Genomic DNA, 14,984 nt, shown 5'->3' with positions numbered 1-14,984 from the left:
CCTTGGTGAAAACTATCACTAACTGCCTCAAAAAGTGAATCACTCTAATTCACCAAATGGGTAAATGACATGCTTTCTAAATTGCTGGCTAGCATGGATTGTGCCTAATAGAAGGCTATCAAGCAGGGCTTCTGGGTTTCTAATTTTATATACACTAAGAAGCAGAAATATCCTGCCATGAGCCTAACCAAACAGAGGATGACTCAAAAGAGAGAAAGAGAGAGAAAAGAAAGAGACAAAGAGAGGGGGACGAAAGAATGAACCCTGAGTAGTTAATGAGTGACAACTTGTATCAGGGAAATAGCTAACATATATGGATGGATCTAACACACAGATACAGCTAAGTTAAGTTCATTAAACCCTACAAACTCCCTATGCAGGGGAATTTTTTTTTTTAAGATTTTATTTATTTATTTGACAGACAGAGATCACAAGTAGGCAGAGAGGCAGGCAGAGAGAGAGAAAGGAGGAAGCAGGCTCCCTGCTGAGCAGAGAGCCCGATATGGGGCTTGATCCCAGGACCCTGGGATCATGACCTGAGCCGAAGGCAGAGGCTTTAACCCACTGAGCCACCCAGGCGCCCCGCAGGGGAAATTTTATTTTATTTTATTTTAAGGAAGCTTTACACCTAGTCTGGGGCTTGAACTCACAATCCTGAGAGCAAGAGTTACATGCTCTACCAACGGAACCAGCCAGGTGCCCCAGGAGAAATTTTTAGATGCGGAAACTGAGGCTCACAGCATGTAAACGGCTTGTCTAAGTGACAAAGCAACTTTGCTAACAAACCAGATCATACCCATTGTTCAGCCATAAAACCACATGCCATCAGTTAGAAATCTGATCACTCTGAAGGGAAGGATCAGTACATTCATCAAAAACAGAAACATCATAAGGAAAACCCTGAACCAACACCTTCCTTATAGAGTGACTGTTTCCCAGGAATCCCATAAGAAGCCCAAGTCATCAAGGGCAGTTTTCAAAATCACTACAGCAGTTCTGCTCAGCCAGGAGACTTACTCTAACATGAGAAAGAGGACTTCCCTGGATGGAGCTCCCAAGTCCTGACAAAGAAATATTATCGTCTCAAATATATGCTTATGTTGATTTTGTTCAAATCCCAAATGCACTGCTCATCCTTCTCCCAAACTCTATTTTCTCTCCCACTTTTTTTTAACAGGTGGGTGACTTAGGGAGGAGGGGAATGGGAAGATTCTTCTGATACCTATAAAAAAAAAGAAACATGCTAATTGAAAGGTGACCTTAAGTGTTTTTAGTTTAAAAATCTTGTGTCTACAAATTACTCTGTTTCTTTTATCAACCGTTACCCAGAAATACCATGTTCTCATAGTGAAAAACTCCTTTCTGTTTAGGTTTGTTTAGAGAACGGTGCTGGAGATTTAAACCAGTTCTCTCAGGGACCTGCAAACTTCGTAAAATAAAGAGGAAGGGTGGCTAAAAGGATGCCCAAGGTCCCAGGGTTTCCTGTCACAGCTGAGCCCCACCCCACCCCCCACTTATAATTCTGAAGAAGCTGATCCTTTCTAAGCTTATAGAGGTGTGTTCTATACGTGACAGCCAGGCCCCATGGTTCAGTCTTTTCACAGCCTCAGTAAAAATCTTATCTACAACTTCCCTTACCCAGGCATGCTGGGGCTAAAATTGGAGCCCATTTCACACAAGCCAGAACTGGCTCAACAGAACAGAGAAAAGAAAGAATGTGGGGACGTGTCTTTTCCACATTTAAGGCATTCCATTCTCAGGGCAAGTTACAACCTAAATGAGAGCAGATAAAATCTATAAGAACCCAGAATAAAAAGAACAGGGCCTCAAAAGGACTTGATTTGCATTGAGAAAGAGCTGGATTTAATAAAATATGGAACCCAGGTTTTGGCTGTGATCACCTAAAGACAAGCATGTTAAAGACTTGAAAGTCGAGATTTGAGACAAGAATATATGATGGGGAAAGGACAGTCTCTTCAATAAATGGGAAAACTGGACAGCTACATGCAAAAGAACGAAATTAGATCACTATCTTACACCATGCACAAAAGTGAACTCAAAATGGATTAAAGACTTGAATGTAAGACCTAAAACCATAAGAAGAAAACATAGTTGACGAGCTCCCTGACATTGGTCTTGGCGAAGATTTTTTGGATCTGACTTCAAAGGCAAGGGCAACAAAAGCAAAAATAAATAAGCAGGGCTACATCAGACTAAAAAGCTTCTGTGCAGCAAGCGAAACCATCAACAAAATGAAAAGAAAATCTACTGAATGGAGAAAATATTTGCAAAACAGATAGCCCAAAAGAGGCTAATATTCAAAATACATAAAGAACTTCACGTGCCTGGCTGGCTCAGTCAGTAGAGCATTAGAGCATGCAACTCTTGATCTCAAAGTCATGAGTTCGAGCCCATGCTGGCTTTAGAGACTACTTTAAAAAGCTAAACAAACAAACAAACAAAACAAAAACCTCACATAGCCCATTAACAACAACAACAAAAACAAACAAATAATCTAATTTAAAAATGGGCTGAGAATCTGAATAGACATTTTTCCAAAGAAGACCTACAGATGGCTAACAGACACACGAAAAGATATTCAACATTATTAATCACCAGGAAATGCATATCAAAACCACAGTGAGATGTCACCTCACCCCTGTTAGAATGGCTAGTATCAAAAAGACAAGAAATAACAAGTGTTGACAAAAATGTGAAGTAAAAGGAACCCTGGTGTACGGCTGGAATGTAAGTTAGTGCAACTACTATGTAAATAGTGGAAAACCTATGAAGGTTCCTCAGAATATTAAAAATAGAATGACCATATGATTCAGCAATTCCACTTTTGAGCATTTATCCAAAGAAAATGAAAATGCTAATTCAAAAAAAAATATATAAATATGCATCCCCATGGTCATTGTAGCATTATTTACAATAGACAAGCTATGGAAACATCCTAAGTGTCCAATGACAGATGTGTGGATAAAAAAGATGGTATATATGTGTACACAGTGCATATATACAATGGAATACTACTGAGCCATAAGAGAGTGAGGTCTTACCATTTGCAACAAAGATGGACCATGAATATATTATGCTAAGTGAAATAAATCAAAGACAAATACCATACAATTTCACTTATATCTAAATCTAAAAAACAAAATAAATGAACAAACAAAACAAAACCATGAGAAACAAAACAAAACAGAGAACAGATTGGTAGTTAACAGAGGGGAACACGGTTTGGGGTTAGGCAAAATTGGCAAAGGAGTCAAGATGTACGAACTTCCAGTTATAAAGTAAATAATGCCTGGGGATATAATTAGTTTACAGCACAGTGACTATATATTGCAATATATATATATATATAATATATATAATATATATATATATAATATATATAATGACTATATATGCAATAATATTGTATTGCACATTTGAAAGCTGTTGAAAGACTAACTCCTAAAAGTTCTCATCACAAGAAAAAACTACTTTGTAACTCTGTATGGTGACAGATGGTAACTAGACCTATTGTGGTGATCATTTCACAGGATATACAAATATCAAATCACTATGCTATACACCTGAAACTAATGTGATATGTTAATTAGACCTCAATAAAAAAGTCCTTATTCATTCCCGCTAAATCAGAGGATGCAGAAAAAAATAGTGCTTTGTAACTCTGCTTACTTTCAACAAAAAGGCAGAGGAGGCAGAATTTACAATATAACGCTTATACCTCTGGAATTACAAGAATATGCACGGCAGTCAAAATGGCATGGAGCTCTCAACATTTTAAGCTCTGTTTTGGCAATTTGAATTCTCTGCTTGCAATTACTTTCAGAGTAAAGAGGTGGCAGAGATAAAGAATGAGCAATTTTGTTGTCTCTTTTGTATGCAAAACAGACCAAAAAAATATAGGGCATGTCACTTCCCCCAGACTCACTATGACTTCAGAATTATGCTTGCTACCAGACATTCCCTGAAAGCAGAAAAGTTTGTCACAGAATTTTAGACAAGGAAGCCTCAGACTAATTAAGTCCTAAAACTAAACACAAAGATGGTACTTTGGTTGGATTAGTAAGGACCGCAGTTGTGGGTTTTTTTTTTTTTTTAATTGAAGTTTTAAATTTACATCTTCTCAAGCAGGAGGAAGGGCATGTACCACACTCAGCAGGCAAGGGAGGAGGAATTTAGTTGTCATTTTAAATTCTGTGGTGTTCTCTGAAATCCAAACAGAAGAGCTTAACACTGTGTGTAATTCCACTGCTATAAATATTAAGTATACAGGGCACCTGGGTGGCTCAGTCAGTTAAGCGTCCACCTTCGGCTCAGGTCATGCCCCCAGAGTCCTGGGATCGAGCCCCGCATCAGGCTCCCCGCTCAGGGGCGAGTCTGCTTCTCCCTCTGCCCCTCTCCCCCACTTGTGCGCACTCTTGTGCTGTCTCACAAAAATCAATAAATAAAATCTTAAAGAATATTAAGTATACAAAGGCACTCATGGCAAGTGAGAAGACCCATAGCTTTAGAGCAGACAGTTGTCATACTGGCCTATAATGTAACGAGGCCACCAAGGGGGCGCTTACTGAGATATGAAATGACTCGCCTCTATCTGGGAGACTCCAAAATCCTGGGCATTTTTCCTTTGTCCTCAGGTTACCTACTATACTCCAACATCTCTCTGCTGCCAGTGAATTTTGGTAGCAGATCATCTCAACTCTTGTAGACTTAGAAAATGGCATACCCAAGCTCCATTAAAATTGTGTATAAAGCAGGGGTGCCTGGCTGCCTTAGTGGCAGGGGGTGGGAGAAGCATGTGACTCTTGACCTCAGGGTCATGAGGTTAAGCCCCATATTGAGTACAAAAATTACTTAATATATTTTTTAACTGTGTATAAAGCAAAAGTAATGAACAGATGTCAAATATAAGCATGAGAAATTCTCCCAGGAATAAACTGTGCATGCTTTAGGACAATGATTTAGATTTGCATTCTTATTTACTAAAAACTGGTAACAATATTAACATCTACCATTTGGGGAAGGCTCATTAGGAGACATTTGGCAATAACATGGCAAATAATGTTAGAAAGCAGGATAATCTCTCTGTGCACTCTCAAACCCAAATCAGATATATTTTGGGTGATTCCCATACTCCTGAATCTGGAGGTATTTGACAAAGTGGTAGTAATTCAAGGAAGACAAAGAATAGAAAATGTCTGGGTGACTCAGTCTGTTAAGCATCTCCCTCCAGCTCACGTCATTATCTTGGGATCCTGAGATTGAGCCCCGTACCAGGCTCCCTGCTCAGTCGGGAGTCTGCTTTTCCCTCTGTGCTCTCTCATTCTCACTCTTGCTCTCTCTCAAATAAATAAATAGAAAGTTTTTTAAAAAAGAACAGGAAATAAACAATGTCGTAGTTAAGTTGCCCCAGATCTAGAAAGAGGAACAGAATAAAAAAAAAAAAAAAGTAGGAAAGATGGATATGGTGTTAAGCAGATGGCTTCGGTGTAAAGTCCTCTGGGAATCTCATCATTGGTGGGCCAGGTTCAGTGAGACAGCCCAATGGGTGCCATGTCTTGCAGAGGGTGGTCCGTTACTGCCATCATCCATGATGTAGGAGGGCTCTGTCCCACATCACAGTCGATGGGGAAGCCAAGAAGCTCTTGTGACTTGAAATCACTGAGACCACAGGCAGTCTGGAGAGCCCGAGCCTGGTCTCCCTCCATGGTGTGGTGCTGCCTTGAGATCAGGAGCTCTCTCTTTGACAGGGGCTCAGCCAGGAATAAGGGAGCAGTTAACGGGCCCCCCGGTCTCATGAGCTTTAGTTGGCCTTGTGAATCTGGGCTTTGCAAAAAAAACTGAGCCAATCATTTATAGATACATTACTTTCTTTCTAACGAAAAATCATAATGCCTTGCCAAAACAAATGTCATAACTTGGCCTCTTCTTTCAATTACCTCTGCTTTCTTGGAAATATCTATTTGTGGATCAAACCTCTGAGTTAACCCAGGGAATTAAGGAATTTAAGAAGGCCCTATAATTTCTAGGGGCTAGTGAAGAAAGAACCCCTCTTTACCAGGAAATATTAAGAGAATGGAATAGGAAGGAAAAAGGGGAAGCAGAAAATTGCCCTTGAAGGCCGAGAATTTTAAAAGGTACAGAAATAGAAACACTAGTTCAATTTGGAGGAAGTGGATGGCATCGGTTATAGGTTTTAGAAATCCAAGTACACGCTATGTCCCAAAGAGATAGCCTCGTAGGTCTATAGAGGGCTTAGTTTTTCTTCCCCACACCCACATTCCCCTCTCCTGTATTCAATAGCATATGCAGGATCCATTCTGTATGCTAAATCCAGGAGGCATTCAGGGCGTTCAGAAGTTTGGTTGTTTTGACACATTTTCAATGACAACTCAGTTCCTCTTTGCTGTGTGCAAGAATTTCTTTTTGGAGGGAGCTGGGGAGTTATTTTCTCAGGTCTGGCCCTCTCTGGCATGGTCTGCAAGCACTGGTCAACATTGACAATGGCTGCTGTATACAAAACTGGGATCATTTGTTTAGGAAGTAATAGCGCAATGATTAGTACCCATGCAGTGATCGGAGTATGTGGTTTGGGAAAGAGGTAGAAACAGAAAAGGAGGAGACTAAGCTTCTATCTTTTACGGAATCTGTGTAGAATCAATTTTATTACACTCAACACCTTGTTTCCTATAGAAACTGAGGGAACAACAGGAGAGTGGCGTTAGACATAAGAACATGACTTAGGATTTGGTCAAGGATCATGTGGCTTGAGCGCCTGCCCTCTCATCTACTGTCTCTGTCCCCTCTGGAAAGTTCCTTAAATGAGCATCTTATGCATCTGAGATCTGGAGAAGGCACCTGCTTCTCTAGGTCGTTAAGACAGTTCTGAATCGGTACATGTAAAATACTTTCCAAAGCCACTCAATAAATCCTCATGAAGCAACAAATCATAATTAACCAAATCCCTCGCTACTGGTCTGAGGACAATCTGATTATTGCTTTTGCTCCCCTATAAAATTTAATGAGAGGAGGAACATGGTGGAAGCAGGGGAGCAGAGGTGGTAGTAAAAAGCAAAGAGGTGAACCTAAGTATTTTTGTATTCCAAAACACAAGTTGTTCTTTTCTGGTATTTAGCAATCCTTTTAGGTTAGCCCTATTATGAAAATGGTAATTGCAACACATTTCATCATCAAGTTTGAAATCAACAATGCCTCAAATTCCCCTTCACCCCCATCCTCCTCCCCATTCAGAATCTTCTCTCAGAAATGTCCACATTGGGCACATCTGTCTATTCTATTAGGCCACCCTTATGACCCCTCAGAGAAGACACAAGACATAAATGAAGCAGACATGATCATTCCACGTCTTGATGGTCCCTGTTTCCCATTATTTCTTAAGAGTCTCTATCAAAATTGAGAGCTGTCAATCCCTGAATAGACAAAGTCTATCAGCATTTTTTCCACAGAACAAAATGTACCTATTGGTGGAGTCAGCATGAAAGCCTCTTCTTTGAGATGTTCTCATTATTAGGCATGGGTGTGTATACAAACAGAAATTTCCTTTGGAGAAGAGAATTGTCAACTTCAAGTAAAAGGTTCTTCTTTCCATTGCTCTACCCTGCCAATCCACACCCTCTATAAGCCTCTCCAACTGGTTGATTCCTTTTCTTCCTTTGGAAAAGTCCTGATGTATGTAACTGCAAAAATATGTTAAAACACTAACCTGAGAAAATAAAATCAAGTAAGCTTCCTTAAAGTAGAACTCAAATGCTTTTATGGATCATGAACTTAGCTGCTCAGCCAACTAGATGATTCAGAACCATTATAGGAACGAGTTTGAACCTGTAAGAAATTGGTCAGATGGGCATATGCAGACTTCTCAAAAGGTGTCCTCCCTTAGCCTTGGCCAGGCACTGCTGTTATGTAAAGCTCAACTCCATTTATCATCATACTGGATTTTTTTTTCTTCCATTTGATGGGTTACCTAATGATTAAAATGAGAAAGCAGCTCCATTTATAGTGTTACTCATCCTCTCCTTCTGGATTTAAACCACATTTATTCAATCTTAAAAGTCAAGGCTTTGGGAGATGGGGGCAGGATAACCTGATGGTTGAGGACTGTGGCTCTGTTGTCAGATGGACCGGAGTCCACTCAAAACTTTGACCCTAACTGGCTGGATAATCTTGAATCACTGGGTAATCTCAGTTTACTTACACGCAAAATAGGTACAGTGCTACCAATCTGGTAAGGCTTTGCATGGATTAAATTGGGTAAGGTCTGGCATATTTAACTAACATGCTAAACATTTGCTACATTATTTTAGTAGTACATTTATTTCAAAATGAAATATTAATATAATTATTTGACAGTATAATTAACAGGGCTTCTCATTTCACATGTTCTCAGCAAATAAGTGAGAATTATCTTGACGCTAGACACTTCATCATAGGAAATCTTTTACTGGTGAACTTGGATTAAGAAGCACTCTTTTCAACCTCTGGCTCTCCTAGGTTACTCAGGCTTCAAGTCCCCTCTTTCCTAACTCCCAGCTGGCACTGCAACCCTATCCTGGGCACACAGCAGGCTCTAATCAATATTCTGCATGTTAGGTAGGTGATACATATGAGCTCTAAGCCAAGGACATTCATACAATCTCAAATTCTAAATCTCCATAGAAACACCTTTACGAGGGAGATAAGGTAAGAATCTTTCTCCAGTCTATATGAATTTTTTAAAAAATTTAAAGGCCAAATTATTGCAAAATGTCAACTAGCTAGGAAAGGCTTAGAGTCTAGATCTGAATCCAGGCAGGAGATCTAAAAACCTTACAAAGCCATACATGACATGATTATCCCAAGGAAATGATTCTCACTTTGAATGAGGAAAAGGCAAAGTTCCAATAAAAGGCTAGACAGGCTGTACAGAATGATTAGCTGAAATCATGATTAGAAATTATTACAACAAGAATGATTTTGTTGCAATAACCAAGTAATTAATTTTTAAATCAATAATGTAATTTCCACTAAATTTCCCACCTTTTTACAGAAGAATTTTTGAGATTGCACAGTACTCCTACAAACCACGTTAGATACTCCAGTTGTTTAACAAAGAGAAAAAAAATGACATGGTTTAGTCAGGTATGAAATTCTGCAAAACAAAAAGAAGAATAAAATACGGGGGGGGGGGGTGGAATAATATCAACCAAAAGCCAACTAATTAGCTCTTTTGAGATTCTCACCAGCTACCCAAACACTGTAGGATTACAGGCATTACAGGCATTACATTATCAATACATGCTAAAATATAATATATATCCCAATAAGCTTAAAATCTAATGTACTGAGAAGCAAACCTTTACAAACTCTGCATAATTCTAATTTTACTTAATTTCTTAAAATCGTGCAGCTTCCAAATAAACAATAGTAGCAAAAACAAAAATTCACATAAATGGACCACAATCAAGGTTATCAGTAGTTCCCATTTAAATAATAACAGCACAATAATATGGGCTATATAACTGAAAAGCAGTAAATAAGTCCATGTAAAAATTGAGAAAACTGATTATATATGTTTCTGTGTGTGTGTGTGTAAAATTTCTCAGCATTAAAAAACAAAAAAGGTTACTCATGGTAAGCTTTTGAAAGAACAACCCTCTCTCAAGATAAAATAGGATATTTATTCGGAGTTTAAGTTTGGGATAGTCTCATTTATGGTATGCTTAAAACAATGCAATCATTTTTTATTCATTCACTTCTGATCTTCATACTTTTCACAGTTTTAGAACAGGTGGGAACAGTGACCTGCTTTCTCAACCAGTATATCCCCCAGACATGACTAATTTGAAGCTGAGCAAATTGCACATAATGGGCCAGGAATTCAAGTTCATGATTTTTAGTAGGTTGCACTCTTGTTTCAGGGCACATGATCTCCTTCCCCGCCCCTCTTTTACCACCCCTGTAGCGGCCGCTCCCTAAATTAAATGACCAAACATGAAATCAAAGGGAAATTATTTTTTTACATTTTCTGCAGGCTTATTTTTAAGGAGGATAAAGATTAGGCTACATCTTTAAAATATTTTCTCTTCCTTTAGGGGTTCCTAAATATTTAAATATATTCTAAATACTAAAGAAGCTCGCCACTTAAGAACCCTTCTCAACACCTAAGAAAACAATCAGATGCATGATTTTTTTTTTAAAGATTTTATTTATTTATTTGACAGAGAGAGATCACAAGTAGACGGAGAGGCAGGCAGAGAGAGAGAGAGAGAGGAGGAAGCAGGCTCCCTGCCGAGCAGAGAGCTCGACTCGGGACTCGATCCCAGGACCCCGAGATCATGACCCGAGCCGAAGGCAGCGGCTTAACCCACTGAGCCACCCAGGCGCCCCCAGATGCATGATTTTATAATGGCTCAAAGTTTTTATAGAGGCATGGCATAGTTCAGTGAATTTTTGAATACCCCAAATTCTACCATATAAGATACTGCTTTCTAGAGTCTTTTTACAAAATATCATTAAAGGTTTGCAGTATAGAGACATCAGCACAAGAACAACTAACAACCAAAACAAGCAGAAAACAAGAAAAAAACTTGGTTCTAAGAAGGCCACTGGGATAGGGGAATATTTAAGCTGGCTACATGAAAAACCAATCCCTCCTATTTGCTTTTTATCTAATGTTTAAATTTTCCCCATCAATTCTAGAAGGTTGCAACCAAATACCAGTCTAATCATAATCTAAAACTCTACCAATGAGGAAAATGAAACTTGTTGGTTAACTGATTTGCCTGGTCAATTTGGAGTGCATGGTTTGTCATGATTGTTTGGGGGTGGTGGTTGGTTGCTGTGTTTTGTATATATGTGTATGGGCTACTTATACTCTTACAATCAGGAGCTTTGCCATTACAGGTCCTCCTCTTCCTAAGTTGTCATGTTTTCTTCAATGGGTGGGGGATAACAGAGATCAAAAAGAAGCGTACAAAAAAAAAAAAGTAACATACTATGGCCAATTCAAAGCAAAGATTTCATTTTCTCACTCAGCCTCTGCATATGCACTGAAAAGACACTTGATTGCCCCCAACCCCACACCTGACTTCCCACTTATCAGGGGAATTGAGCAGTAAAGACGTTCTCTTCTCACTGGAAAGAGTGGACGAGGAGGTTTCAGAAGTTTACTTCAACTTTCCAGCCTACAAACTGCTTCTTCAACTACTGATTCCACTCCTATACTTTCGTGAAATTTCACTCTTTGTTCAGTTTCACCTGCTTTTCATTTTAGGGAAGTCTGGTGGGAAAACATCCCAATAACCTTTTGTTGGTATTTCCCCCCATATTTGGGTCTTGTACCGTACCCAAGTTCCTAGATTTAACAGAAAAAACAAACAAACAAACAAAAAAACAAAAAATAAAACACCTCTAAATGGTTGAGATAAAGGCTAAGTCACTATTCAGTGTTTAAAGTGAACTGGATCGGATCTTTATAGTCTTCTGGCAAGTGGCCAGAGTGGGGACACAGCCTTGGCAATTGGGGAAGGAAGGGAGCTAAGCAGTAAACTTACACAGTTTCCCCCAAGAAGTATTACATGTAGATTTTTTTTTTTTTTTCAAGGAAGTTGGAACTAAAGCAGTTTACCTACTGAGAAGAATCTAGTTATAGGAAATATCACAAACTTTTTGAGATGGTTATCACGTATGGTCACCAGGCAAAAATCTCTGGGAAAAACAACCATGGGCACCACTTGCTCCAGACAAGCCCCTCTTTGAACATACAACTGTTGTGATCCTACGGCAACTGTAATATCCAGCAGCTACACACCAGTGCTCTTGCACCTTTCTCCACAGAACCAAGATGCTAGAAATTGTATTAGTTCAAGAAGTGCCCTAAGAAACCTACAGCAGTGGATAATGGGCTCTTCAAGGCTAGGAGATCGGCTTCTTAGGAAAAGAAAAAGAAACACACACCAACAAACACCAGGGAACTATGTGTAATGGTTCGCTGCTTGTGCAAAACCTCAAAGAGGATGAAGGTCAGACAGGGATAATAGGCCAATTTAATTCTGAAAGCACAAGGTGCAAGAAATTTTAATTATGGTCTGCCACTGAAATCACACAAGATCCAATGGCATCTAACTGCAACTGCTCATCGAGGGAGACAAGAGGTGTAATTGTAACCGCTGCATAATCACTGTGAGGGCACAGGGAAGGCTGCCTTCAGCTCTCAGCAGAGAATGTATTAGGAGCCTAGAAAAATCCAATACAGGGAAACATGGAGATTGCACGTAGCCAAACAGGAGCTCCTAACAGGGAAGCCAAACCCCGTTGTGTGTGTGCGTGTGTGTGTGTGTGTGCGCGCGCGCTTGCGCTTGTGTTTATGCGTTTGAGTGGTGAGCGTTCCAGGAATAAAAGATTAAGCTGTGTGGCCCAAATTGAGAATATGAGGATGGAAAACTCTGAACCCCTTTCTGCTTTGCGGATACATACACAGAGAGAAAGGCATGATCTCCTTCAGAAATTTCTGCCTCGGTGAAGCTTCACCCACTCTCCTTTGTTTAAAACAATTAGCTTGGATGTTAAGAGTGATTTACAGAACCAGACTCCCTTTAATTTGTTCCCATCAAACCCAAGTCTGGAGACGAAACGCCACACACAGGGCTCGAGGTGCCCAAGCCTGTGCAGCTCTCACGCCCGCGCCGCGCGGACTCTCGCGAAGGGACAGGCAGAGAAAGCCCGTCCGTGGACTCTCCACTCCGCAAAGTTTCACCGATCCGCGAAGAAAGCAAAAGCACCCATCCGCGCCCGTCGCGAAGTTGGCGCTGAAGTTTGTGCCGGGATGTCCTAAATCTCGAGGGGTAAGGGAACGCGAGTGTGCGGCCAGGCTAGAGGATGGATGGAGATGGAGAGACAGCAAGAAGGAGTTTTTACGAATGTAAGATCCGTGAGACCATCTTTTCCACCCGGAAGCCTGTTTGGCTCCCAGAGGTCCCGGAGGTGCTCGCCGGGAGAGGCGCCGTCGCCGGGGGCCGGGGAGCTGTCACCTGCGGGGAGCCGCTCTGCTAGGCGCCCGGGGACGACCGGCGGCGGGGGGGCGCTTCAGAATCACCGGCTCCCGGGGTTCTGAGAAGTGGGGGAGGGGAGACTCGCGAGAGGGCAGGGGGCCAAGAACAACACCTTTCGGATACGCTTTTCCCCTCCTGCCTCTCCAACTACCCGCAGCGCCAGCCAAGGACTTTCTCCCACCGCACCCTGCAGCATCCCGCCTCCGGGCCCACCTCTCAGACCCGTCCGCGGCCGCGACGGGCGGGTGGGGGGTGCGGCAAGGAAGCAGCCGGCGGGAAGGTCGGGACCCAAAACGCAAACTCTCACCCCCAGCCGAGGCGACCAAATGCGTTTATATCCGCAAAGATCACAGCCCCGTAGCCGGGCTCCCGGGTTAGCGCCGGGCGCAATTCCCTGACTCTTCTGTTGTTCCCAATAAAGTCGATTACGTTGCCCTCCGGGAGCTGATTGGGAGGGAACGGAGAGGAAAAGGGGGGAACGCGGGAAAATGCGGGGGGAGCAGCAATCAACTTTGTAACCCAGCGCTTCCTCGCGCGATCCGTCGCCATGCTTAAGATTCCCACCCCCGCCACCCCCCTCCTTCCTTTCAAGTGGATACTGAAACTAGGCCAAAACTTTTTCCCCTCCTTTTCTCTTAGCCACTAGACTGGATTGTGCCCCACGGAGCCCCATGGAGCTCTGCTTTCTTAAGCACAATAGCCGGACTAATTAGATCATAGAAGCAAGGCAGTGATACTGTAACAAGTAGCCCGAGAGGCAAAGAGGGAAGGGGCCCGAAAAGACAGAAAGGGGGAAAAGTTTGCAGCTCTCGCACTTACCAATCAAGCCTCCCACCAGAAAGGCGATGATTTGGAACACGAGCAGAATCCCACCAACAATGCACAGCTTCTTGGTGCTCATGTTTTCTATAATTGCCCCAGCCATTTTTGCGCCCCCCTTTTTCTTTCCTCCTTGAAATGTTTTAGGGTGTGCTTTTTGCCCTCTCTCCTCTCACGCTCCCTCCTCCCTCGCCTCCTTTCTGGGCGCTGCAAAACTTCAGGGGTGTGGGAGCGCGGCGAGGATGGGACCGGGACGCAAGACGCCCGCACGGATTCCCCAGGCGCAGCCGGCTCGGGCTCCCCCAATGCCCGGAGCTGTGATTGTGGCCGCTCCGCCGCTTGTGGACGCTTAAAGGAGCAGGGAAGCGGATCACATGACGCCGCCTCCCTCCCTCCCTTTCTTCCTCCCTCCCTCTCGCGCTTCCTCCCTACCTCCCTCCCTCCCTCTCTTCCTCTCCCCCTTGCCCGCCAGTGCTGGGCTTCGAGCTCCGGAGGGTGCTGGCGTCCCGCTCTAGGGTCTGGCTGACGGTCTGTCCCGCGCTGGGCTGGTGTCGTTTGGGGGTTGATGTTGTTAAGTGCGTTCCTCCCACCCCGCCTCTCACACGTTTCCTTTTCTGGTGCGAGATTTAAATCACCCACGGACAGCTTTGCAGACCTTTAACTTATGCGTTGACTTTAGGAAATGGGCGCCACCCGAAACTGCTAGAACTCTCTTTAGGAAAGAGGAGGAAAATTTTTTAAAGGGACCCAAAGATGCTTAAGTCAAAGCACAGAGATGCAGACTAAAGTCTTCCGCTTCCTTTGACCTGATCCCAGCCTCAGTTATTTAGCATATACCCAGCTAAATCCCCCCACTGCACCCGTGAGGGAGCCTGTGCTCCAGCCAAATCAGACCATTGTTCATCACCACATTATCCCCCATCGCATGGGTTTCCAGAGCCTTGACCCTGGCTCTTAAAAAAAAAAAAAAAAAAAAAAAAAAATATATATATATATATATATATATATATATATATATACACACACACACATACATATATATATAGAACTCCATCGGAGTTTTAAACCTCATTTAAAAACCACGTTGTCTAAAGAACC

The 14,984-nt window shown here is 42.2% G+C and overlaps 1 protein-coding gene across 1 annotated transcript in view; it reads right to left on the bottom strand.

The window, feature by feature from the left end:
* WLS (Wnt ligand secretion mediator) overlaps positions 1–14,258 on the bottom strand; it is a 103,005-nt gene extending 88,747 nt beyond the window's left edge. Inside the window, exon 1 of the mRNA XM_047727031.1 lies at positions 13,887–14,258. Coding sequence (XP_047582987.1) covers positions 13,887–13,992 — 106 coding nt within the window. The 5' untranslated portion in view covers positions 13,993–14,258. The remainder of the gene's footprint in view (positions 1–13,886) is intronic.
* Between the last annotated feature and the right edge of the window lie 726 nt (positions 14,259–14,984).

This window comes from Lutra lutra, chromosome 4 (genome assembly GCF_902655055.1).
Source record: "Lutra lutra chromosome 4, mLutLut1.2, whole genome shotgun sequence".
Lineage (NCBI taxonomy): Eukaryota > Metazoa > Chordata > Mammalia > Carnivora > Mustelidae > Lutra > Lutra lutra.
Note: the sequence above shows the minus strand (reverse complement) of the source record. Positions and strands in the feature narration are given on the sequence as shown.